Source organism: Panonychus citri, unplaced genomic scaffold, assembly GCF_014898815.1.
Source record: "Panonychus citri isolate SS breed McGregor unplaced genomic scaffold, ASM1489881v1 Contig00138, whole genome shotgun sequence".
NCBI lineage: Eukaryota > Metazoa > Arthropoda > Arachnida > Trombidiformes > Tetranychidae > Panonychus > Panonychus citri.
Genome location: NW_026515543.1, coordinates 2,581,291 through 2,597,617, shown reverse-complemented (window position 1 = coordinate 2,597,617; position 16,327 = coordinate 2,581,291). Strand labels below are relative to the sequence as shown.

Sequence of the window (16,327 nt, the reverse complement as noted above, 5' to 3'; positions counted from 1 at the left end):
CAGCTCTTGTATAATAAATCACCAAAGATACGATTGACAAATTCTTGGAAATATGATGGACTATCAGCGAGTCCCATTGGTAAACGCTTATATTGGTATCGTCCCCACGAAGTCACAAAGGCAACTTTTTCTCTTTCAGAAGGTCTCAACTCGATCTGGTGGAATCCCTGAGAAAAATCAATAGTAATAAAATAATTGTAACCTGCAAGCGATTGGATATAATCATCAACATTCGGCATCGGAAATTTACGTGTCCTACAAAGCGCATTCAGTTCAACAAAACTAGTTACGAATCGGTAACTTCCATCGGGCTTTGGAACTAAAAACGCGGGTGAACCTCCTCTCGATTTCGATGGTTCGATTATATCGTTGGCTAAAAGTTCTTTGATCTTCTCTTCCATGATCACTCTAGTTTTAGGACCAAGACGATAAGGATTACATTGGGGGACTGGATTCAAACCAATATCAATAGTAATATCAACAATATCAGGTGAGATTTTTCCTAGATCATATTTATGAGTCGAAAAACATGGTAAATATTGATATATAAAACTTTTCATGATATTTTGTTGATCAAGGTTAAGAAATGATGAGATGCAATTGCTTAATGTTTTATCAATATTATCAATTTGTTTCGGAAATTCGTCATTTCTCTTATCCAATTTCCTTTTCTCCAAATAGTTTAAATATTCTTTTTCTTCGAATGTAACCAAATTTATTCTCATTAAGTCATTGAGATGAAATACTCCGACAGTATTTTGATTATTTGAATTACCACTTTTCTTCGACCTTCTTCTTCTCTTTTTTGACTTTTTTGACTCTGTTGAACTTGAGCCAGGTTGAATGTCATCTGAAGGGTGATCAGAGGAAGTAATTACTTCTTCTTCCCTTTTGACACTCTCTTGATTTTGACTTCCTGAAGGCGATTTTTCGATATGCTGTGGACCAAATATCTTTGGAAAAATTTCGCGGAAAAGAAAGTACCAGCAGGAAATCGAAGGGCATTTCAATTGTACTTGTAATGGGTATCCAAAGCGATAAACACCGAAAGAATTTGTCTGTGGGTTACCAACGATCGTCGCAGAGGTTGAATGTATGAAATTGTGTCCAAATATGATCGGGTAAGCGAGAGAATCCATAATATAGACTCTTATTGCTTTTTCCTCAAAGTTTGGATAACATCTAACAAAAATTTGTGACGCTCCAACTGCTCTTATTGGTGGTGACTCTTTACTGAACCCACAAAACTCATGGCGGGATCTATAGATAGCTAATCCCATTTTATTAGCAAGATCAAGAGAGATTAGCGTAGTTGAAGCTCCAGTATCGACCATTGCAATTGTCTCAACCAATGGAAATTTGTCTAAAACCTCTACTACCATTGTCGGATCTCTTGATTTCATATGCTTACCAAGTGTAGTTGACGCTCTCAATTTGTAGTGTTGTATATTACTACCTTCAATCTGCTGTTTTAACGGACAATTTTCAGTATCATGTCCATTATCTTTACAAAATTGACACTGTTGCTGGTTATTCATCATTTGGTTAGGGTTTTGATAAAATTGAGGCTGATGAAACTGTTGCCTGTAATTATTTTGTTGATTATTACCTTTGACTAAACCGTTGATCATTTTGTTGATAGTTTTGATGATTGGGGTGTTGGTTGAAATTAGGTGGATTAGGTTGTTGATACATTGGCTGGTTGGGTTGATTTAATCTCGGGCCTTGGTAATTAAAATTTTTTGTATAATAGGGGCTGGGATTTTGTTGACCACCAAATTGACCTGGAGTAAAAGGTTGTTGGTTACCAAAGGGTCTCTGCATTTGATTACCCGGTAATCTTGGCTGTTGATTGTTTCTATTGCTATTACGAGGATAAGAATTATTAAAGGTAATTATCTTTTTCAAGACATCATCAATCCGGGTTATAGTAAGGTCATTTGCTAAGGTCAACCTTAAATCAGGAGGTAATGTGAACAAAATGATTAACACGATACAATGTTCGCTAATATTAGGAACTCGTAATCGAGCAGCTCTAGTGATGATGCGACAGTGATTAATCGGATCATTACCCTTGTAAAATTTCGTTGTATAAAGATTATGAGATGCAGCGACTATCTCACTCTCCCCAATGTAGGTTGTTCTCACTTTACCACAAAGGTTTTTAAAGGAAATACCTGGAAAAAGCGTTAAAATTTTCTTTACTTCATCATAAATCTTAAATGGTAGATTAGCTGACAGAATCTTTATCGCAGTTGAATCATCAAACCCAAAGATGTCGATCTTAGACTCCAACTCTTTTAGCCATTCATTTAGACTTTCATTTTCATTGAATTTGTCTTGAATCTTGAGCCAACTCGGGTGAAACTGTAAGTTGTTATTCTGTTGTTGATGTACAGGAGAATGATCATGATATTGAGTTGACATAGGATCCTCGAAATGATCAGATTGGTGAGTAAAGGGGAAATGTTGTTGGTTGATGTTGATGTTGCTGAATGTTTGATTTAGCTCAGTATCATAGTTGATCAATGGTTGTGGATTTTCTTGTTTAAAAACTTTCAGAAGAATAGATATTTGATTATCGGTAAATTCAGACTTCAAATCAATCGGTGGGATTTTATCCAGGTTATCAAAAAATCCAAACTTAGCAAGCTTACGAATGTTAAGGTCAGTAAAACCAGCTATTCTCAACTTTTTTATAACTTCCGGACATTGAAACCAATCGTAATCGAACTTAATATTATAATCAACTTCTTCTGATTGTGGTAATTTACCAAAATATAATAAACAGGTTTTTATATTTTCATTGAATCTTCTGGTTAAATAAGATCCAGTGAGGTTGTACGAAGGAGGATAACCCATAGCCTTGACGAAGGTCAATTTTGATTCCTCATCCTTAGCAACATTACCAATGGTTATATCAATCGGATTCTTTGGGTCGATAGGCATTTTGATCAAAGAGTTGAGAAATAACAAAAACGCGCTACAAAATTTTGCTGTTTGTATTGATCCAATAATGATGACCAAAACGATGACTATAACAGGTAGGCAGAGAAAGTAATTACTTTCTCCAATACGAAGATGAAACAAAGAAAATGATGAATTGGAAATGATGTTGAATTGAGAAGTAATTACTTCTCAATGAGACCATAAACTTGAATTGATATTTATAAAGGCAAGCAAATTTTGAGATAACAGACTTGTAAGATAATAACTTGTGATGGAAAACTTTAGAAATTTAATAAGTAAATATTAATTAACTTTGATTGTTTTCACTTGTGATGATAGAGACTCGGCATCTCCACCATCTGTAAGAGTATTACTTTACTGGAACACTCGATTACCGAAATCTTTTAATTAGGGGCCAATCTCATATCACAGTGGATTAAGTAATTACTTAATCCACACCAAGTGATTAACAATTAATTAATTATAAATAGTTTTAATGTTGAATTAGGATTAACAATATGGACAAGAGTTTAACACAAAGAGATTTAATTTTAACAAGGATATGGATTAACTGGTTCACATTAACTGACTGTTTGTCTTTAACAATCTTGTTTTTTATACCCTTTGATTAAGGTGACACTTAGTCAACCCTTGATTCTGTTGGTTGTTGATGATGAGGTGAGTTTGGGGGTAAGAGTAGCTTACCTCCCCTTACATATTAAATCAATGGGCAATCAATAATAACAACAATTAACTGATTATTCTGACTTAGAAATTCAATTCATATCTTAATGCTTTACTTTTTAATTAAGACAAAGTTGTTAATTACTTAGTATAGACTAATATGATTAATGGGAAAGATAATTAATTTTCAAAGTAGCAACGACAATCAATTTTGATTGTCACGGTTAAAATATTTTAAATTGTTACAGAAAGTTTTCAAATTAACAATCAAGACCAGAAATATTGATTGTTATCAGAGTGGATTCTGTTTACATAATTAAAAGTGATTATGTGATCATATAAATTGTGAAATTGATTATCGATAATTAATTATGAGAATATGAAAAAGGAGTGTAAAGGGTTAAATCTGGGGAACAATTAACAGATTAAATTGTCACAATGGTGATGATTAAGGTTAACGATTAATTAATTTAACGAAAAGATGAATCAAGTTAATTAAATTGCAATTGACGTTGTGAGTTAATTTGATTCTTTGGGGTGAATGAGAAGTGATTAAAATTTTTAATCACTTTCTATGGTCATCGTTGTAGTTGATTAATTGATTGTGATCATGAAAATTTGTTGGTTTAGTGTAATTAATATTTTCCCAGCTTAATTGTGATCAAGATGATGATAATTAAATGCAAATCTAATGTTAATTGTGTAATTTAATCATTGAGAAAGATTGAAACAATTAAAACAATTAAAACACCAAAAAGGTGAAGAGATTTGAAAATTTCAACTGTAAATGACAATTAACTCAATTGATTAAATTTATATATCAATAATTACCAGATGATTAGTAATTTAAATTGTTGAATATTATCAAAGACAATTAAAGAGGTAATTTGAATCAATTGGTTTAATAATAAAAAACCTTTGCCAATTTAATGAACGTTTTAATTTTCAAATCGATAATCAATTTAATTGCAACTATAAATAGTGTTAATTAAACTGAATCAAGTTGATCATTGAAACAATTAGTGTGTCTATCTATGTATGTATCTAATTGTGTTTTAATTGATCACTGGTGATGACAATTTACAATTATCTTAATCATTGTGATGACTTTTTGACTTTATTCCAGATTATAATTGAAAGAAAAGTTTTTTTTTCTGTTCAATTGAACAACTTTATCATCATTCATTTAAATATATACACTAATCCTCTCATCATCATCATCATCATTGTGATGGTGATGAGGATGGAGATGAAGATGAAGTTTGAGATAATCTTGATTTTTGACAGAATCAATGAGAAAAGAATGAAACTTTTTTCTTTCCTTTTCTTGGATTGTATTCAAATCCATGGTTACGAACTGAATTAATACTGAAAATATTATCCCATTGATATAATAATACGAGTAACATATGAAGTTTGTATCAATTGAAGGTTAATATTTATCATGATAATTATGATGATGGAAGAAAATTATTGTAACATGTCAGAAATGATGAAGATTAACATGATTAAGATGATGAAGTTAACATTGATTTAGAAACTAATCCAATCTAATGGATCAATATTGTTGAAAGTTATTGTTTGATGCTTGTTTTTTATCATGTTATTTGGGATTCATTGAATATCCATTGAAAGAGTTGATCATGAATTTTGAAGTTTTGGTGAGAAAAAAAAACAACGGAAACATGAATGACTCGGTGAGTTGTTCATGGAAAGACATTGGATTATCATGGTGATGATATATTTTCATCATCAGTTGTCAGTATCAATTTGATGGATTAACGATTGATGAGCAAGAAAAATAATTGTCTTTTTCAATGAATGGTAAATGTTTCGGTGAAATTTCAAGTTATGATTCTGGTTCAATGTTTTTTCATGAGGATGCGAGAGATAGTAACCGGAAACCTTTTATAATTCAGCTGATTTCTCAGTTAGAATGTTATTCTTAATGTTTATTATTATTGTGGAAAAGACGTCAATTGTTTTCTTCCAATGATAAAGATGATAATCTCTCTCTCTCTTTTTCTTAGATTATGATGATATTGAATTAAGATAATAATAGTATTAATCAGCTGATGAAATGTTCAGCTTATTGTCAACAGAAATATTGATTCAGAAGAAAATGAGAGAGAAAAAAATTCCAACTCAATTTTTGGTGAAAATTTTTTTTCTCTTCTCCATCTTCATCTTATGCATAAACTTTTATGAATACAAAGTAAGAAGATGATGAAAATGAAGATATATTTATATGTGAAGATGAGAGAGAAATTCTGAAGAGGGAGATTTACTCAGAATAAGAATTATCATCTCTCTCTCTCTCTCTTTTCATCTTCTCTTACTTTTCTTCCATTTTCTCTCTCTCTACCATTTGCAGTTGCGTACATGATGATTAACAATGATGACGATGATGATGATGGTGAACATTGTCATTGAGACTCCCTCTCTCATCATCATCATCATCATCATGCTGATAATACTATTGAACAGCATCATCATCACTCAGCGTTAAACATTGAACATAAACATTGGTCTTTTATTATTGCTTTTTTTTTCCTTCAATTTGATTGTTATCATAACAACAACAAACAATCAGTTGATTAAAAAAAGCAGAGTCTCAGCTCATCCCAGTTGATCAATAATATACCTGTGATACTATTGTGCTAATAATCCAGTTAATTAACTGGTAAATCAGTTAATTGTGTGTATCTATCTAGTGAACAACAATCAACTAAACAACAATAATAACCAAAAGTAAACACAACATATAATAATAAAAGGTTACATGTTGGTCTCTAGTTACAATTTAAATTGTGATACATATTTTACTTTAATTAAGTATACTAATCATTTGGTTTAATTAGTTTCTACTGTTAAATTGTTTCAAGGATACAAACAATCAACCAGCAATTTAACCAACAAGAAAACGTGTTCACTTTAAATGTGAAAATTTTTCTCGTTAATTTGTTTTTTTTTTCATCTTCCAATTTGATTTTGTTTCTTAATTGTTTCAATTATCCCCGATTGCGGTTGTTAATTGTTGAGGAAAAACAAAAATTTAAATGAAAAAAATTTAGTGATTAGTTAATTTTGTGAATCCATTGAAAATCAGTAATTTTTAATTATTTTGTGTTACAATTAAAACAAAATAAACTAAAACTGATTCTATTGATTGTTATTTGATCTCTCCTATCATACTAAATGATTATGATGATTTAATTGTGCTGATTATTATCATTAGTTAATCCAATGGATCTTTATTGTTATCAACACAATTATTATCTTTGGTTTACAATTAACTCTCAACATCATCAAACTAATTATTTCTCACCGTCAGCTGTTTAAATCTAATCATGTTATCAATTGATTAGATCGTGTCTCTTGTTTTAAAACGTTTTCTAATTAGTTAATTGTTGTTATTTAAAAGTTTTAATTGTCTATCGTTTAATCAACTATTAAAATGCTCAAACGAGTCAATTCACATTTCAAAGTCCGAAAACCCAATTTTCTAGAAGTCGGATTAACACCGGTAAGATTATCCCAAGCAGATTATAATCCTCCCTCTCTCACTCTCTTTTGATAATCATTTTGTGATTAGTTGATAATCAACAATCAGTTAATTGTTGATACTTTTAACCTTAAAAAAAAGGTAAACAAAATTCTGGTTGTTTTGATTTTCCTTGTGATTGTGATTCTCATATTGTGAGTTTTACCTTTTCGTTAGCAAGCAAAATCTAAATTAAAGCTGATGATGATTAAAATAATATACTAATCATGATTAATAACTATTGATGATTACAAAGCATAAATTGTCATGTTGATAGTTAAACTAATTATGTTGATTAATCAGGTGAATTAAAACAAAACAAAAACCACAGAAAACAAAACAAAAAAGTTTTACTATTTTTCTGGTGACGTGTTGGATTTTTAGGTTAATAGTGTAAACTTTAATTACGTTGTAACCGGAATCAAATGATTGCTATTAAATTGATTGCAATTAGATGACATTAATATAATTAGTAAGGGACATCAGGTTATTAATGATTTATCATGATGATGATGATGATAGTGATTAAATTGAATAAAATGCAAGCTTGTAGATCATAAAATATTGAATGTCAACCTAACATATAATCATTGACATTGGATCAAGATTATCATCTTATCAACAATTGATTGATCACATTTATCATCATCTCGATCATCAAATCAATTGCTACCTTTAAATCATCATCATCATCATCATCATCATCATCATCATCAATAGATACAAATATAGTCATTGATGATGATTTATCATCTTCATATGTTTTCCAATGGGATCACTTCAAGATGATGAAACTTTTTCATTAACCATGAAAATGTTCATTCACAACTAATTGTGATTAGTTGGTTAATTTTTCACTTTAATTGTTGGTATTTTTGGAAAACATGTAATTCTTGATTGTGTGAACAATTTAACTACATGTTGATCATCATCATTTAATTTTAAATAGCTGGTTAATTATGTTTACCTAATCACGAATCAGTTTTCTGTTGTTGTTGATTACGTTACAATTTGATATATTAACTACAACAAAAACAACGATTCACCTGTTGATTGTTCACAATTAACATTTAATTTAGATTTACAATCAATACAAGATTTAACAATTTTAATTGTTAAAATCTATTAATAGTAAACACAGAAAATTAGTTGATTAGTTTATTTGTTTTTCCGTATTGATTTTAATTCAAAGTTTTCATGAGTTTATTTTTACTCATTTGTAATCATTATTGAACTAAATTGTAAATGATTAAGTTAATTATGATTAACAGAAACTCCTATGTGAATTGATAGCAATTTATGATCTAGATGATTTTGTTTACCTCCAACTGTTAAAATGATTGTTGATAAATTGTTAACAGTTAGTTGATTGTTTTAAAAAGCAATCGAAATGTTAATGATTATCATGATTGAATATAAATTATTACAATTAAAAGGAAGAACAATTTAGGTTAATTTAGTTGCCAATTACCAAGCAAACCAAACCAACTATCATAAATTGATTACTTAATTGTTAATATTAATATTTAAGTTCCGGATAAATCGTTAACCTTGACTAAAATTTAACTCTAAACTACAATTAATTATTTCACCGATCAATTGAAATTATCAACATTTCAATTGAATTTAAAATGATTACGATAATGACATACAAAAGGTTATATGGTTAAAACCCAATTCCGAGTAACAATTAAACAGCAATTAAGCATAACAATTTACTAATTTACTAATTTGATTGTAAATTTGATTGATTTTCAGGCTCATCGGAGTAAAAGTTTGACACAAATTGATTGTCTTGAACCACCGGCAACCCAAAGGTTGATGAAAGGTGATGGACTCGGTGCAAGTGGAAACGTTAATACCACCGGTGGGATTTATGGAGGTGGAGGTAATGATTTACCTGGTGTAAGATCAGGATCAACTAATCCATTAACCGGAACAACATCAACAACACCAGGTAACAAATGTGACTCTTCACCTGAATCAGGTAACCAGATATTAAGTGATCTTCATTATTCAAGTGATCGACTTTTGGTTCCAAATTATCATCATGCTTCATCCTTGGGTATTGATGATGAAATTAATGATACAACATCATCACAGTCTCACCATCATCAAACAACAACAACTTCTTCTTCATCAATACTACGATTTAAACATCCATCATCATCATCAACTCCCCATCATCACCACCACCACCCACAACAACAACAACAACAACAACAGCAACAACAACAACAACCTCACCACCATTCACAACACCACCATTCAACATCAATGGTAAGTTTCAATTTCTCATCCTTTAAGGTCAATAATTCAATGTTACAAGTTTTTTATCCTCATCATTTCCTTTTCCGGTTTTCATTTTCTCATGTTTCATTTATGATGATTGTTATTACCTGTCACCAAATAACAACAATGTTTAACATTGTTTATTTTACCAATTATGTTTACTAAACAATTAAGTAATTGATTGTGACAATGATTAAGATGATCATCTTCATTTGAAGGAGATGAGAAAAAACAAATTCTCAAGTTTTTTATTAGTGTCTTTGAACAGAACCATGAGGAAAGTTCATGTTGATTGTTATGTAAAGTTCAATATCATTCAGTCAATGTCATGATGAGGATGATGATTAACAAGCAATTTAAATGACAAACAAACAGTAATCCTATTGATTCATTTGCTTGAGAATACTAGAAATTTTAATTAAACCATATTAATATTACCAAGTGAAGATAACTCATCATGATGATTTAAATTGAAATTCATGATACTGAGAACTTGAGATCCTCTTGAATAATAAGCAACATGTTAATCAACAATTAAACCATCACCTTAAATTGTTGTTGAACAATAAAACACCCGAGATGAAAATTGATTAATCACTTGAGAGTTAATTGAATTATAATCAAAGTTCCCTATCAATCATAATCACAATTCCCTCCATGAAATTGAAGAAGATGGTGATTTGGACAGTTAATTAATTCCGAAATTGAATCAAGATTGAGAAAAAGTTCCAACAAGATGATGATTCCCATGGAAATTGAAAATGAACGAAATCTCAATGGATCCAATTGAATATTACAATTACTAGTTGATTGTTTAAAGATGAGATAGTTGTCCCTTTTTTTACTTGTATCGTTCATCATGAAACTCTGTCCATTATCTTGAATATTTTAGATGATATTTCATGATGATGATGAGGGAGATGATGATGGTAATCATGTTCATACACCTTAACACAAATGGATACAGTTTTCATCATATTTCAACTCCCAATGAAATAGTTATCATGAAGAAATATTATCATCAATTTTATTCATTCTCAGAATTCTGATCTACCAGAACTTTTTTTCTTTTTCTCTTTCAACAAGGCTCACATTCTGTAGAGAAAATATCATCTACTCATCTCTCTCTCTCTTCACTCATACAATTTACTCTCTATCTCGGTGATTTTTTCCGATAACACAAATCGATTCAATAATTTCATCTGAATCTATCATGAATTTCATACGATAGACATGAGAGAGAAAAGGAGAGCCACTTGAAGATGAATTTTTTCAATTTGGAAGAAAAAAAATATTCATCATATAAACATTATGATTACCAAGATTGTGATGAGGATGATAAACTATCAATCATTTTGTACATACTATTAATCTTGAATCCTTCAGAATCTGAATCAATCTGTCTATAAAACTCATGATAAAATTCAAATCACAGGAAGTTTCAACTTTTCCAGCGATTTTATATTCCATAGAGAAACAAAAAGAGAAAGAAATTTTTTAATATCCTCATCATTCAGAGCTCAGAATTGATTATATAACAATTTCTTTGGTTATCAGCTAACTAATTGCTCAGATAAATCATGAAACGATTACTTAAAGTTTAGTTAATTTTGGTGAATTAACATTGTAAATCTACATGAAATTTCAACACCACCAATTTCATGAAGGTGAGTTGATGAAGCAAAATCAGAATGATAAAGTTAACTAAACTTTATCATAAAATAATGATGTTCAATAAAATTCAGATGATGATGATTATTCAGTGTGATTATCATGAAGTGAGAAAAGTGATTTTTTCAACAATATTGTGGAAAAAAGTTGTTGATTGAAATTTTGCAAACTTCATGTTGTTGTTGATGATCATCATCATCATCACTTACATCTGCATCATAAAAGATCAGCATGATAATCTTCATGAAGAGTATCAACATTTCAATATTATCATGAAATTGAGATAAAAAATATATATCATCAACTGAGCAATATATTGATTCACAAGTTATATTAACTATCAATAGGAACAGCAGGAAGTGAAATTTAAGTTGATGATGGTTGATGAAGATGAGGATGAGGATGAGGAGGGTAAAGTGATGAGGATGATAAGTTAAACAACTGCAAGTAACAACTGATGATGATGATGATGATGATGATTGTGGAGTGGGAACAAAAAAATGTTACTCAATGACGATGAAGGATAATTATTAATGTAAAAAGTGAGAGGATGATAATGAAAGTGGGTGGTGATGGTGATGCAGGCTTGAAGATGATGATGATGATGATGATGAACCACAGAGAGGCAACTTGATCATCCTCTTCACCACACCTTTATCCAAGAGGATACATAAAAAATACTGATGCTTTAATCATAGGAACAGTTAAAAGGCACTTTAAGTGATTTAATTGATTCCCTCTCAACAATTTGTTCAACATCATCACCATCCTCATGATGAGAAACATGATGAATATTTATCATCCTCCTAATGATGATAATCTACCTCATGGACTTGTGCCCATCGTCATCATCGTTTTTGTCACAATTAATCAGTAACAATCAAATTAATAAACAATTGTGATTTATTATTCTCATGTAATTAACTCATCTTGAACATCAATTTCATCGTTGATGATGATTAAGATGATTGAACTAAATTAAGAGATGATATTATTAGTATTATTGTAGAAATCAATTGTGATTTTGTTTCTCAATCATTGCTGATAAATAATCTAGTTGAAATTACGATTATCATGAATTTAATGCCCGAGGGTAAGTTGATTTGATTTTGAATGAAAAATTTACATTCAATTTGTGTAATTTGTTAAATCATTGATTGATTGTTAAGCCAATTATGGTTAACTGTCAACAACAACAGTCAAATATTTAAATTGGTTTCAATCAACAATTGGAGTAATTATTAAATCAATCAAGTTTATCCACTGACATTCAAATTATCTTAAACAATCAGTATATCGGTTGTTCAAAAATAGATGATTAAATTTGATTGCTAGTAAACAATCAAAATAATCAAACTGATTTAACCTTAGAAATGAAAGTCAGTCAAGTCAATATATTGATAAATTGATCAAATTGAAACACAACAATTAAATTCATTTCATTGAATCATTAAGTATCCAAAGTTATTAATATTAATAGATTATGAATTGTAACAATTTGAAACAATTTATTAATCATAAAGTTATTTAAAGGTCAATACATGTAATCATTTCCAAGTTAATTATAGATAAGTGAGTAAGTCATAGGAGAAAAGTTTTCGAAACTTTTGTTGATTGTTCGAAATTCGAAATTTTTTTTTCGAAAGTTCTAATGGTTTAAAGTTCGTACAGTGAAAAATGTTGATAGTTTCATTTTGAGATCTGATTCTTGTACTGATTGCAAATATCACAATAAGATAATAAATTGATACAAAAAAAAGGGGAGAAAAAGTTCTGAACAGTTTAAGTGACATTTTCGAAAAGTTCGAGAGTAAACTCGAAGAGAGAAGGGGAAAAAATTTTCGAATTTTTTGTTGTAGACTTTTTTTTCGAAAGAAAAAGTTCTCAAAGTAAATAAAACTGTTTTTTTGTCATCATCATATTGACACTTTTACCTTATACCAAGATGATTCGAAACGGTTATCATGATGAAGTGTAGATTATAACTCTGAATGAAATTGAACAATAACAGGAAAAAAACACCATGATATTGATGAACAATAAATAGAACATGAAAATTTCCAATAGGAGAGAGAAAGAGGAAAAAAGTTCCATGGTTGATTTTACCTTCTCTCTCCCTGAAGAGAGAAATTGATATGAATGAATTTCCTGGGGAGTGAATTGGAAGGAGGTGGAAGGTTGAGTTTAGGGTGGAAAAGAGTAGAAAATAGAAGATGAATTTCCAAGATTATCTCCTAATGATTCTGAGTTATTCTTATCTCAGAATTGTCAGGAATCTTTCAAGGTGAATTTAAAAAGCTTCTTTCTGATTTTCTATTCTCTCCCACTTTGAGAATCTTTTTCTCACACACACTAACTCATTTCTCCCCTGAAACTCACCATGATAGCCGGAAGTCTCTTGAACATTTCCAAACGTTCATCATCATCATCATAATCTTATTCTTGTCCATTGTTACTGAACTTTGAAATTTATCATTGATTTTAAAAGAGAACAAGAGAAAAGAATGAAAAAAAAATCTCTATTATTATTTCATCGCCATGATAAATGATATTCCATGAAATCTCTGAATAAGTTCTGTGTGTGTTTCAGAAAAAAATCTATTTCCTTTTCTCTCCAAGTCAATCAATTGAAAAGAAAAGAAAATTTTCTTTCGTTAATCATTTTATTGGCCATCAGTTGATTTCTATTATTTCAAATGTTATTCAGTAAATTCTGTTGATTCTGATTGAATATCATCATGTTTTTATTCATTGACGAGTGAACATGAACCAGGAGAGAAAAGAGAATTTTTTTTCCACATTTTCTCATGATAAACATTTGAAACTTTCTTCCTGAACATTGATATTCATTGTACCAGAATTAATACTTTTATCATTATTTTTAACTAATATAATAAATTCAGATTCAGATTCAGATTCATGATGGATAATAATAGATTCGTCTTTTTGTTGGAATAAATTTCTTCTTCTTTTTTTTAATGTCTTTCTCATTGTTCTCAAATCCCCATGTCAGTTTAACAATAGAAATTACCAAATGTTATCATCTTTATCATCCTCATCCTCATCCTCATCATCAACATGATGATTGTCTTTCATCCTCCAGCTGATTTGATGTTTTACTTTGAATATGAATGAAAATTGTTGCGAGACAAATTGAAATTAGTTTTCCATCATGAGTGTCGATTAATTTTTTCTCATTATCATTTTTCATGACAATCATTCTGGTTTATCATCCTCATCTTCCTCACCATCATCATCATCATCAAATGAAACTTTGTCATAGTGATGAAGATGAATTTTTTTTTCTTTCTCTTTACTTTTTCCTCATCTTATCATAATCATTGAAGATATGAACTTTTCTCAATGTGTGTAATGTTCATTCATCATCATGTCTTCATGGTGATTCTGATGATGAGTAACATGAAGGAGGAAAAGGAGAAAAAAGTTACAAGAATATAATTAAATTGCATTTTACATCGAATGGTTAATTGTTCATCCAAAAGATCGGTATCAGCAATTAGTGTAATAACGATGAAGATAAAAAAAACAATAACAATCGTAGGAATTAACGGAAATGGGCAATGATGATGAAGAGTAATGATTACGTCAAATTTAATTATTTTTCACTTGAATAACGGTTTTCATTACGTGATAACATTCATGGTGGAAACGGTGGATTCTGATGATTTCTCAGTTTCTCCCTGGATAAAGTATATTTTTTGTCAACCTCTCTTCCAATGATCACATTAAACTGAACATTGTCATTGGAATTAATTTCATGATTATCGTTTCAGGATCATAATGATTATCATGGTGATAAACTCGGGCGAAGTTATTGCTTGGCTGAACTTTTTTTTCTCTCTTCAAATTTTGTTCGATTTTTTTTTCTCTATCAAATTCCTTTTTTGCTCATGTTAAGAATTGATCGGAAATTCTGGTTATCTCCCTTTCTTTCTGAGTTTCTCTTCCTCTCTCTTTCTCTCTCATCTCCATGTAAATTGTTTTTCTTTTACTATGATTTTCTGTTAATAGTTAACTCGGTGATTATCAACAGTTACCATGATGATAAGAATTCCAGAGCTTCTGAATAAGAATCAAAATTCTGATTCATCGTCAGAATTTTTTTCATGTTTGATTTTTTCCCCTCTTCTCATTTTCTCTAATTCTTAATCCTAATGTTCAACTTATCACGCTGAAAATAATAATAGTTTCCGGTTCCGTTTCATATATATAAATGTCAATTACATTTCTGGTTCATCTTAAAAGATTAACAATTAGCTTAATCACTTACCCAACAACAAGATTGTTTCATCATTTTTTACTCCATTTAAATTGTAACATTGATTAATTGACTTTCTCATTCTTTTTTTTTATAAAATACTATTTACCTTTAATTGTAACTGTTAATCACTTGATTGTTAATCATTTTACTTGACTCTTTTTCTTATATTTCTTACAGTTATCTCATCATGACAATTTAAGCCTTGATCAATACAGAGGAGACACAAGACAAGACGATTATATAATAACATCATCTAGAGGGTAAGTACAATTAACTTAATCACTTTGATTATCCAATTGATGAAAACCCAATTTACGATTTAAACAATTTTCTCTGATTATTAATAGTAAATTTATTTCTATCATTATTCAAAAAGCTTGAATACCTTGTAAATTGTTTTTCAGGTTCAATGATTAACTCAATCAACTTGATCTGATTGTAGTTTGTTCAAATTTCAAGCAATTGCTTATTAAGTGTTAGGTGATGAAGATGAAGATGAAGATGAAGATGATGATGATGATGATGATGAATGGATGATAAGTAGTATTAAACAATCTTCCATTATCAAGATGATTTCATCTTCTCATTCTGTATACATTAAAAGACAACAATTTTCATGGACAATTAAGTTTTCAGATTCAACATGGAATCAATTTCTACTATTCAAAATGAAACTATTGTAACTAAGATGATGAGGATAATGATGATAAAGATGAAGTCACTGATGAAGATTAAATTGTTGACATTTTTTTTTCTTCAGTCTCTTTATCATCATCATCATCATCATCATAACTAAAGGATGAAATTTTCACCAATAAAAAAGTGATAAATCAAATTGATGGTTGATTATTAAGACAATTTGAGATGATAATGATAATGAAAGAGTAGGAAGACAAAAAGAGATG

General features: G+C 29.7%; 1 protein-coding gene across 10 annotated transcripts in view; it reads left to right on the top strand.

Annotated features, from left to right (window-relative positions):
- Window positions 1-16,327, top strand: part of LOC128393843 (pleckstrin homology domain-containing family G member 5-like) — an 81,122-nt gene that overhangs the window by 41,811 nt on the left and 22,984 nt on the right. For 9 of the 10 annotated variants that reach the window (XM_053354071.1, XM_053354068.1, XM_053354069.1 and 6 more), the window contains 2 exons: window positions 8,936-9,457; window positions 15,600-15,682. In XM_053354071.1, coding sequence (XP_053210046.1) covers window positions 8,936-9,457; window positions 15,600-15,682 — 605 coding nt within the window. Of the gene's footprint in view, window positions 1-6,131; window positions 7,160-8,935; window positions 9,458-15,599; window positions 15,683-16,327 lie in introns of those variants that run through there. The other variant, XM_053354075.1, reaches the window with a different exon arrangement.